The sequence below is a fragment of the Linepithema humile genome, chromosome 7 (assembly GCF_040581485.1).
Source record: "Linepithema humile isolate Giens D197 chromosome 7, Lhum_UNIL_v1.0, whole genome shotgun sequence".
Lineage (NCBI taxonomy): Eukaryota > Metazoa > Arthropoda > Insecta > Hymenoptera > Formicidae > Linepithema > Linepithema humile.
This window is the reverse complement of record NC_090134.1, coordinates 7,191,419-7,203,497: the sequence shown is the minus strand read 5'-3', so window position 1 is coordinate 7,203,497 and position 12,079 is coordinate 7,191,419. Positions and strand designations below refer to the sequence as shown.

Below are 12,079 nucleotides of genomic sequence, written 5' to 3'. Positions count from 1 at the left end.
AGCAGAATTGGCAATGCTCTTCAGCAAAGCGGAAGAGAGAAAATTTATGAATACAGAATTATTATTGTGACAGCGGACGAAAGAGCGTGTAGGTGTGCCTGTCGACTAATCTGAATTTTCTCTCATGAAATATTTATGCGGCACTGAGTATATATCTTAATAAACTTGATATTAAAATCTTTATAAAGTCAAAGTTGCTTTGATTTAAAAGAACGTAGATTTTGCTATCTATTTGCATCTTCTATTAGCATATCTCGATATTTTTAATTCAAATAATAGAAAAGTTAATTACAAAATCGATGGAGAGATCTATTAATCAACGTCAAGTCGTTGAATTCTCAAAAATAGATGTAATTGAGCGTTTCAATTAACCGTTCATACGTGAATGATTTTTGAACGGAGAGTAGATTGATTATTTTCTTATGTTGTCGCTCTTATCAAGCCGCATCACATTAAAAACGCATTACAGCATTAATAAACACGTAAAGCGTACACGGTCGCTCGTAAGAAGCTTGTAATTACGATGAGACGACAATGTGAAGCGCTATGCACGCTTATTATCCGATCGGTAGCTCCGTGCTACTTGCGTATCACGATATGCATTTAATGCGTTACGTTATGCAATGTCACGACCTAGTCCAGAAATGCGCATTACATCACACAGTTCGCGGAGGTCCGATTGCACTTTGGGAACAGCATAATTGATGAGCAAACGATCGCGTTACGCTCGTTTTTTCATTCACGCGCCATTTATTCGGTTAATTAAACGTACTTTTTTTTCACGGAAAATTGCCACACGCGAGTCAGTTGGAAGTTTGAAAGAAGCAAGTAAAAATTTAATTAATTTTTTTCCTGAAAATTTGTAAAATTAGCTGAAATCCTTGATAGGCAAATTAATCTCCGCGGTGTTCAATCTAATCTATTTTTATAGAACATATGTTAAAAAGACAACGCAAGATTTGCGCGCAAGCTAAGTAGCAAAATTTAAAAAAAATTTAAGCAAAAGTATAATTACATTATATCAAGTTTTAATTCATAAAACACATTTTTTTATTTGGAAGTAGATTAAGAATAATTCTCAGTCGATTTTTTTTAACTAGATTTTATTTTAATAGAAATCATTTAGAGCTTTTTTAATCGAATATTCGAAACGTTAGAAATTCGAAAATTATGCACGTGCATTAAAACGCGCAACGGCGTCCGTGTCCGTCCATCCTTTTATTCCATTAATCTATCTATCCATCTACCCATCCATTCGTCTACCTTGCCCATCCAAGCCGAATGCCAAAGACGATGCGTCGTCATCGGGCCGGCAGTCTCGCGCGGGCTGTCGTTCGCGACGCACGCAGTTCCGCGTTCGTTCGTTCATACGTTCGCCGCCACCGATACGATCGCCGTTGCAAAACGAATACAACGCGATTATTCTCGATTCTGTGATGATCAACAGTGTCTCCGTGGTATCGTGCGAGCAACTTCGTGAGTACACGGTATCGCCCGCGAAATCGATCGGCTGTAACGATCGGATGAGCCTACACGATCCAGAGATCGCGCGTGATCTCTGCCGGGATCGTTAACGAGACGGCGATCGATGTTGTCATTCATCCCGTGATATCGTTATTTATTCGTGTACGCGGAATATGATTTTTAAGTTGGTTTTTCGTGCAACGTGCGATTGATTTTTTCAATTAGAAAACACGGATCTTTGTGTGAAATTATTTAATGATGAAAATCGCTCTTGTATTAATAAATATTTCTCTACATTTTTTTCTATTATAGATTCTCATGTGTTATCTATTTGTAGTAGAATATTTGTACACATAGAAATCATTGTGCAATTAATTACGTTTTAGTTTTCTTCGAATTATATACAGATCGTGAACGCAAAATTGATATTTTACATGCAATACTTTAATAATTTTGTTTAGTATATTGATAACTCGATGCCGTCAGAGTGATTTTTATTTCATTATTCAGTTCAATCGCCCTATCGAAGTGCCGTAATTGATATTAGTGTTGAAGGTTCTTGAAGAATATTCTAAAATGTTTCTATGAGATCCGCATATGGCTTCAAAATTTTGATAGAATATAAATACAGTATAATTTACATTACAAGTATTATATATCAATTAATACAATTAACATATTTCTTCTTATTTTTATATTTTTTATTTATTTATCGTTCATTCTTTCTTATTGCATTACATTTGCACTACACTGATGATTAACAAATTTTGAAGCTATGTAGGATGTAATAGAAAAGAATTGGTGTCCGCTTTTCACGGTGATCCGGAAGGAGGCGATAAAAAAAGCAGGCTGCAATATTATTGCATGCTCGACGTAGGGTACTGATCGAGGGCAGCCGGAAGGAGAGTGCAACAGGCAGAAAAATGGATTCTCACGACGGTAGCGCAAGGTTCCCCCGTCGCGATCCATGGCTAGATTTACGTGGGACGCCACGAGCCATAATCACGGCAGGTGGGTAGAGCCGAACAGGTATTTGGAGCGCGACAGACGGGCAGGCGAGCACCGATGCTGCGACGCGTAAAAACGCGAGCGCGCCGAAGAACGCGACAATGCGGCGTGACGCGCGAATTCGCACTGCGGAAAATACCTGACAAATAAAATTAGCGGTGATTAGGTCACGAGGTTATCCACTTAGCGTACACGAAGGTCGGCAGCCGTATCAAAAATTGCGTCGCGTGTCTCTTGCTCGTTACGCAGCGTGCTTGCGAAGAGCATAAATGCGATGTTTTTCCTGCGATAAAATCTTGTGTTTATATCTTGTGCTGAAATTAGGAATATTAAAATTTTAATCATTTCAGGCGACAACGATTTGTCGAAATTTTATCATATAAATTTTCTTGTTCTAAAAATTCATAAAGGATCAAAATTTGTTGAGTCGTGCAAGTAATAATTATTCGTCGTAGTTTTGTCACAGATATTTTCTTACTTTAAAAATTTGTAAAAAAAACTTTATGTATAAGCTTTACAATGTGAGACAAGGCAAATTTATGCTGCCGACCGAATTCTGCGTAAACGCGACGAGTTCCCGCAACATTCATCAGCGTTGCGACATTAAACGACGCGTCGTCGGTCATCTCGAAAGGCATTTGTTCGGCGATGACGAAAGCGTCGCTCTTGGAACATTAAACTGTAATTTACTGGAATGCGGGTACAACTCGAAAAATATGGAGATATGGGATTAGTCATTCACAACATAGTTTTACATAGAAATAAATACGTAGAACTATCGTAGAGAAGATAAGAATATAAGAAATGTAAGGAAAAAAATGTAAGGTATGCATGAATATATACATTGTTTATCAAAAAAAAATCGACGCGCCTCAAAGCAAGTCTTCCAATCACCGAAACTTTATTATACGTTATGTTTATGACATCAAGAAATAATAACAATATCACAATACAATAATCTTTTATTTAAGAAAATCTGTTTCTTAAATATTAAAGAAATTTTTGTAAATTTAAACATCACGGACCTAGAATTATTTTACATCGAATTTTTTGATAAACAGTATTTAAAGAAGAATGAAAACATTTAAAACTGTTGCATTGGGAAATAATATATTTATTTTATAACACATATTTTATCATGCGCATTAACGTATAATGACGTTCATAACGTTTCATAAACTTAACACACATTTCACATATGAGAATCTCATATTTTTAGCGAGATACGACTGGTCGAAATTTTTCTCACGCGTAGTGGATTGACAGGATACGATATCGCGATCTGTCTCGCCGGATGATGCTTTACTCGCCCAGCTGGAAAAGCGTCTCTTCCTTTCCGTCGAATACGACGCGTCTTATCTTAATGAACCAATTGCGAGTCGCGGCGATAAAGATCGAGCGTCCGCTGAGTGCAGTGACACGAGAGTCTGAGTGATCGAGAGCGCGAAAAGGACCCGACCGCGAGAGGAGGGAGTCAGGTTGTAAAGGGAGAGAGAAAGAGAGAGAGAGAGAGGTCACTCGCGGAATAAGACCGAAAGGAATGGTGGCGGAATGGAATGGAATAGCATTGGTATGGCACGGGACGCGGTCAGTTCGCATTGAACTGCCGAATCGGAAGCGTCACGCGGGCGCGATCGCGGCGCGTGATCCTCCCTCACGCGGGGGTCAATTGTCGCGGCGAGTTATCTCGCGGATTTTCTCAATCTCGTCTCCTCGAAGAGAACGGAGCCGTGCTCACAGGAAGCGAAAATTGGATACCTATGTGCAGGTGCGTCCATCGCGATTCCACTCACGTCGATTTCCGCGATTCCGCGTGCCGACGGTGCCGCGTGCGACGGTCCTTTAAAATCTCGTCCCGAGACCGAGATCTCGGCTTATGTTTTCTCGTGACGATGTTTATATTTATGCATGCCGAAGCGCGCGTGTGTGGTGGGCGAAGACGAGTAGGAATTGTCTAGGCTCTGGCGTTCCAGCGAGATACGTAAACTGGATTAAAAGTCGTATAGAGCGAAGCGTCAAGCTTGTTTGATAAATATTAAACAGAGAATGAAACTTTTATTTTAAAAATATTGATCAAGTTTACTGAAAAAACTTGAAATGAAAGCAAGTGCTTAGGACGAGCTTTCGCGATCATTCTAGTAGTAAAGCTTAATTAATGAATATTTGAACGTTTAATTTCTACGGTTGTAAGTTTTTTTCTTTTATAGAGTTTGTAGAGTTATATTGTTAAATCAGATAAAACGGAGAAAACAAAATACAAAAAGCATCTCGCGGTCCTGATCTACCTTGATCTCGCGCTCGGACAGCTTCGTCATTCGCTTTATGATTTTCTTCAGAATGCACATAACGGTACAAGTGTAACATCGTGGTAACGAGGAAGCAAAAGTTACTGCTGGCTTCATCTGTGTCGAAACAAAGCGTGCTTAAATTCAATCTCGCGTGCGCCTTGGCAAATCCGTTAATCGAGCGTTAACTCATTTCCTCAGAAAAAGATATAATACTCACACGCAACATTACATAAAAAACTGTTTACTTATATTCGATGACAATTGTTAAAAGTAATCAAATTTTTCTCAAAAACAAAAGTGATCAAATTGATCGAAAAGAAACCTTACATAAAAGCAAGAACTTGCGACGGTGTTTGTGTCCACCGTACAGAATATCTACACATGGAAAGTACGTGGAGTAATATCGTGCAAAAAAGTTGTAAGTGTTGACTAGCTTTAACACCGCAATAAATTTTCCTCATTTCGACACTCGCAATGTTCTGACATCGCACACTTCGTACGGCTGAACCAGCCGTTACATCGTCTCGATTTCTGCAAAAATTTTTACCGACGTCCTCGCTGTTGCGGCAGCAACAGCTGTCTCTCCATACATAGCCACGCGACCTGCCGTAGCGAGATCGCGAGATTGAACTCGTCGCGTGTCATCGTCGTCGACGCGTGCCGATGCACTCGCGCGATGACGATTCGGCGGTTCGTGCTGATTCGACGAACCTTCCGCCGTGAAATCGTCGCGGAAAGCGAAATCCAGCATTTCTCGTCGCATTTATTTAAACGACCGCGCACCTGTCCACGTGCGAGCCAATTTCGCGAGCGGCGGAGCGAAGGCGATCACTGTCGCAGATAGGCGATAAAGGTTAGCGATCCGTGCGAGAGCGAATGCGAGAAGCGCGGCTCGCGGATTCGCGCGCGCGCGCGCTCGTGTGGGCCGCGCGGTGCTGAAACTGCCTCCACGCTGCCCATAATAATCATTCAATAGAACACAAGATAGAAATATGAGAGATGATAAATCTGCTTTTAATAACGCGATTAAAATGCTTTCTTCGCTCCACGTAGATATATCTGAATTTATATTTGCGTTTTATTGCGCACTTCTTACATATAGTACTTACATAAAGTACGATAATATATTCGGATGCACAGCATCCGAATGTACGGGCATGTGACTAAAGACAGCTATTTCTCTCGCGCGACACGATGCCGGCGTAACACGCGTCTCACTGTTATTGACGCCGCCATTCGCTGCTGCCGGCAAAATGCATAGGCAAAGTGTAGGCAAAAGACCGATCGCCGCCACGCCCTGCGGCTAAAGGAGAGAAACGCCTGGACGACGACGATGACGGCAGCGACGACTCGCCGCGTTGTTGATAACGCGAGTAATAACAATCATCTCCGATGCATCCCTCGGCCGTTTCACTCAATGCTATGCGGATTGCCTTTTTAGCGCGCCATCGGAGAAATTGGTATGCGATTGCTTAATACACATTCGCGCGCGATTGCGCGTATAACAACGTAGTAATAGTTTCAAGGCAACTTCCTTGGACCGTTGAACCCGTTAAATTCTAGGACATTCGGGTCTCGAGAGCCTTCCAGCTGAAAATTGTGAATTCTTAAATTTTTGGAACCTTGAATTGTTGTTTTATAAATTTTTTTTCTGATTTCAATGTTTAAAATTTCCGAGTTTTTTTTTTCAAGTTTTAAGAACTCAATTTTATATACAGAAATTTTTTTTATTTTTTAAATTCAGCATCTATGATTTTTAATCGTCTTTTCTACATTTCAATATTTTACGAGAAAAATATTTATCGCAGAAACGGTAAATGTAAATATTTACGGCGCAACGCTGCCGGTTGATAGTCGCGCATTTACAGTTGCGGCTATTTCCTAGCCAGCGAGGTCGATGATATCGTAATTAGAATAATTTTGACATAACGTCACTCCGCACGTTAAGGCATACCGCGAGTGACCGTAAAGACCGCGCACAACGTCGTAAATAACCAGCAAAACACGAAAATATCCGACTCGTCCCGTTATCGTGCCGCGGCGCATTTTGCAAAGCAATCGGTATCTTTTATACACTTTCACGCTTACTACGTCCGGCCGATCGGCCGACGCCGCTCCCGACGACGTCTCCATCGGTTTTCACTGCGTTCGCGAATGGATCATCGGCAGCCAATGATCCGTTCCGCAGGAATTCCAATTCCCGCGCCCGTGCCGAGAGAAACACGCGACGCAGTCGCCACTAAGTAGGCAGGCATATCTGCACAAGTGTGTATATAGGGTGTCGCGTGGTGCACGCAGGAATTTCTTGAGATACGAGTTTGGGATATCCGCAAAAATCTTTGGAAAGTTTCATTTTAACGTTCATATTTTTACGTGCATTTTTAAGATGTCTAACAACAAGTGTACGCACTTCTACTGCGGAAATCGATCTTCGGGTCGAGACCTGAAAAAAAAAAGATTGAAGGAAATTGGTAAAATTAAGCCTTGAAGCTTGAGCCTTCAAGCCTTGAAGTTCAAGGATGCAAGGAGTCCAGAAGTGTTGCACTTCTCGATTCAAAGATCGTGGGAACACACGGTACCGATACATTGTGCAATTTAAAATCCGTGATTCGAGGATATAACGGTGCGACAATAATGCGATCCTGAATTCGAAAAACGGTGTCTTGAATGCAGCACTTCACGAATTCCAAGTCATCCAAACAACAATTTAAGTTACAATATTGCTATCTTGCTGTACAGGTTTTACAAAATTTGCACCCCTTTGGTTACAATTTACTGCTGTATCATTCGCTTGATTAACCTAATATTACAACAATAATTAAAATTGAAAGATAAGTTCCAAAGTTCTAATTATCTACCCGTGTCTTCCAGAACTTTAGAAATTAGCGCGTCGAAAATAACTGATTTTGTTTCTGCCGGTGCTTTCTCGTCCGAGGGAAGTTTACGTAGTGGATTCCGGACACCCCGTATACGCTTTGGGTATTCTGCGGCGAGAGAGCGGGTACGGGTGCAGGGTAGTACTTACGTATGTATGTACAGAGCGTAGTTACGTACCGGGCGTGCATCTTTATTATTGGCCGAGAGAACCCGTACGTGCGCCCGAGGTTCGATGAACCTTCGTAAGGTACATATACATTGTACACGGGACGTATAGCTTTCCGATCGAAGTCGCTTCGGCGTTGTTGGTATCCGCGATGACTCGAAATCCCTGCCGCACGGTCCGCCCGCTGTGTTTTTCGCAGGACCACGCGCGACCACGCCGGTCGCACGCGGCGATCAGGATCACAGATAGTCTCGAAAATAAAGCCGGCATAGCCAACAGACACTGGCGAGCTTTGTGGTTTCGTGTTTTTCTGCCTTGATTAAATTATATTTGCATCGATAAAGTCATTAAAAAAATAAAAACTAATTAATGAATACAAAAGTATAAATTGCTCGAACAGTTGGATAGAAATTTTATTATTCTCTACATATATATATTGTTTCTTTTGAGACGTAAAAAAAATATTTATTTCAAGTTCTCTTGCGTGGTGAGAGAAATTATGGAAGCAGAGAGTGTGTAGTTGAAGTTCGACATTCGCGAGAGAACAGTTCGCATCGAATTGTTTGCTGGGTGCAGCGTTAGGTTTTGCGTTTGAGTAGGCGTATATACGCGTTTGCGAGCGTGTTCGTACCTGTAGATATTCCCTAGCTTATCGCTGGCAACTTAATTCTTATCTTACCAGTTCGAATTCCGTCAGTCTTCGGTGGAGCTTCCTCGGATGTCGCGGCGTCGACGATTCGCGCTTGCTCGAAATAATATTACATTCATTCCACGCGTTCGTCGGAATTGAACACGCCGTACCATAAAGTCCGTGCACGATTCTCGACGTTTTGCGGAAATCGCGAAATCACGCCGTAACGGTTCACGTAGATTCGACGACATTTTTTCGCCGCAGCTCCCGTTAGCGCGAAGGTGATTCTTCAGGAAGTATCGGGATGCGTCTTTTTCTCTAGAGAAAATCTTGCGGAGGTGTAAATCCGCATTCGCGACGACGATTTAGTGGGTGTGGTGTAAAAGACAGATACCTTCCCCGCAGTGTAACGTGAGACGAGTGCGGTGTGTAAGGCGGTGATTCAATGTGGGATTTTATCTGCTGCCCGAGATGATCCGGCAGTTTTTAGATGCGTTGGGTGGGAATTCGGTAATAATTCACGCATTCACATATCGCATTGCGCACAGGAAATGTCTGTAAGCGTAATACATTTAATAAATATATAAATATTTATGTATCTAGTTGCATCTTTTAATGATAAATCAGAAATTACGTGCTGACAGCTGTGGAGCTTATTTGTAATGTGATATGCGGTATATAAAAACGTAGATAAGACAAGGATAATAACGACTCATAGTCTTGCAGTTATTTTGAAGCCTTAAAATCTTTTATAAAAGGTTATAGGGCTATAAGTTTGTAAATGCGTGTAATAAATGAGAGATATTCTTCGTGCTCAATTACTGTCATATCTGAAAATATTTGAGTAAGCGATATCTATAATGATTATGCGTTTTTATCTTATCTAGTTCTACTACAATAAAATTAAATGGTGCTTATATTTTTCGTATATCGTGGAAACAATCTTAATAAATTAATATAAAAAAGTGACATTAATTACATTAAGCATATTGAAGAAACTAAATATCTTCCATAAAATATAATGATTGCAATAACAAGCACAAAAATATGTGTAAATATGTAATAAGAAGTAAGATAAATGTTTTCGCAAGAAAGTATATGTTGATTATTATCATAAGTAGAAAGAATTTTAAGTACAAAAAAACCTATTTTACAATCGCAAAAATATTTTATGCAAGAAAGTGATCAAAAATCAAGTGTCATTTAGAGTATAATGATTAAAATTACAGCTTTATATTTTAAATTATTATATTAACTCTCTCGTCGCTGAAGCTACTATATTAGCACTCTAGAAATTGTGTTACGTACATGAAGACGTTGCAATAATTTTTGAAAGAAGTCGATAATTCTTATATTGGAATTTACGGGATGCGATACAGTTACGCATTTTAATTCCACGTATAACAAATTTTCCGTTTGCTTCCGCCGTGGCGAGAAAATTAATTAACTAATTTAATTATTGAGACAGCATAGCTGTATTATGCCATGTAATATTATCAACCGATATTATATTTCTAAAATAATCCAAAACCTGTCGCCGCAGCGCGTAATTATTTCGCGTTCGATTACTTATCCGGTCGTTTACATATATATATATCACAGCCGAATCAGAGCGTCACGAAAACGTTAGCCGACGCGACCACCGATAATTATTTGTTTTTAATCCTCGGTGCGCCGGGGATAATTACGCGCACGTCGCACGTGTACGCGGTTGATTATCACGCGGGTGCATTAAAAGGGAGCCATTAACGCGGATGCGAGTTCGCGAACGCTATACCGGTGGCAATCCGGTCCTGCGATAAGCGTGTTCCGCTTTTTTATTAAAACCGCATCCGTGCGCCTGATAATCTGCGCGATATAACATGTGTATAATGGCCTGCCTCGTGGTTTAATTGCTGGACTCTTTAGCGCGGTGCGATGAACGCGAAACAGAGTGGAACGGTGCGTTAATGTGCTTCTTTGCCATCGCATCCTTAATTGCTTATTTCTGCGAGCGATAATATTCGCGATCCGCGAGAACATTTATCGTCAAAGATTGTGTTATCTGTGAGTGACACTTGTAATCGCTTTCATGTCGGGTATTTTTGCTGGAAGTCAATCGTAAAACAATATATTTTTTTCAGTGCTTAATTTCTTTCTCCATTTTTTGATAATGAAATAAAATGCGTTTTCTTTTTTCGCGGGATTATTTATTGCGCTATTAATTACGTCCTGTCACACGTATTTTTATGCCTGTTAATGCATTTTACATAACAGAGACATTTGGTTCCTTTAGATACTCTTTTTGTAATTTGTTGTGTAAGTTTAATTATTAAGTCTTTGCATCCTGCATCGCATTTTAATTGTCGCATAGCTCCAAATTTTAATTTTAATTGACTGTCTTATCATGTAATTGTGAATATTTGCAATTCGCATACGTAAGATGTCTTGTACTCAGGTGTAACTTATAATTAACGGGTGCTTATTAAATATGTTGCTCTTTTTTCAGACTCGAAGCGGGATGTCCGTGGGTTCGGGCGGGCGGGCACCGTTTAAGCGGACCACGCAGAATACTCTACCGCTTGCGAAAAAGTCCAACGACAATCGGTAAGTGCACAAATTGTTAATCTCAATTGCCACATAAGTCGTAACAGAAAATTGCAAAATTTATTTATTTTTGAGATGATGAAGAATTTAGTACAGAAATGCGCCATTCTAACACAAATCTGCAAAAACTTATAATTTTATTTAACTTGAAAAAACTTGTTATATATAAATTTCAAGATTTAGTTGATTAAAATTGTACATAAAACAATTATAATTTCGTACAAGTAACAAAATTTTTCTAAATTGCTCAGACAGAAAAAAATTCAAAATCCAAACTTGCTAATCAATTTTTAATATCTTATTAAAATTTTACACGTTGAAGATAATATAAATTTATTTTTGTTATAATTTTTTTTTAAACTGTTCTGAGAGTAACAACTGTGCGATGGTGTAATGTCTTTAGCAATTTCTACATTATCGATCTCGCGTTACTCGTGTCCGATTCTTCGTAATGGACGAAGCGTGATGCAGAGGACGCCGGCGTGCAATTTTGTGGTCGTCGCATAGTGCGGTAATGTTAAGCGTTCGTTACCGTAATCGACGCGGTATAATAAGACAGAACCCTTGTCCGTCACGGGTCGGAAAACCGGTCTCATTATTTTTCCGGGAAGTCCGTTATACACCTGCCGCCACAGATGGCTCCTAGTTTTTACACCTAGAGGAATGCTTTATCGCAACTCGACGAATCGCTCGGCGTTCGAATTTCACTCGTCGACAAATTTCACCGTTCAATGCGCTGGAAAATTGTATCCAATCATATCAGGCATGAAATATTTTATTTAAGACGATACTGATATTCTTTTGAAGTTGAAACACTGAAAATATGTGAAGTAAACTTTTCTTGTACATTAACTGCTTTAGTAAAAAGCCAACGTAAAAGAGATGTTAAAAATCGAACTATTTTGATGTATGCATGCCATGAAACTTCATCATAATATCGTTCGTTCAAACTGCATTTTATCATTGAACTTTTCTGTATTTAATATATACATTTTTGTTGAATTTTTTATTATATATATTATAACAGCAGTTTTTCTTTACGAATGCTAGTTAAAATAA

The 12,079-nt window shown here is 39.7% G+C and overlaps 1 protein-coding gene across 8 annotated transcripts in view; it reads left to right on the top strand.

Moving 5' to 3' along the window:
• The window catches only part of LOC105667637 (cytospin-A-like), a 41,363-nt gene that overhangs the window by 6,453 nt on the left and 22,831 nt on the right, over positions 1-12,079 (top strand). For 2 of the 8 annotated variants that reach the window (XM_012359554.2, XM_012359550.2), the window contains exon 3: positions 10,923-11,020. In XM_012359554.2, the coding sequence (XP_012214977.2) occupies positions 10,923-11,020 (98 nt within the window). Of the gene's footprint in view, positions 1-1,318; positions 1,477-2,130; positions 2,476-8,506; positions 8,945-8,970; positions 8,992-10,922; positions 11,021-12,079 lie in introns of those variants that run through there. The other 6 variants (XM_067358762.1, XM_067358761.1, XM_067358759.1 and 3 more) reach the window with 6 other exon arrangements.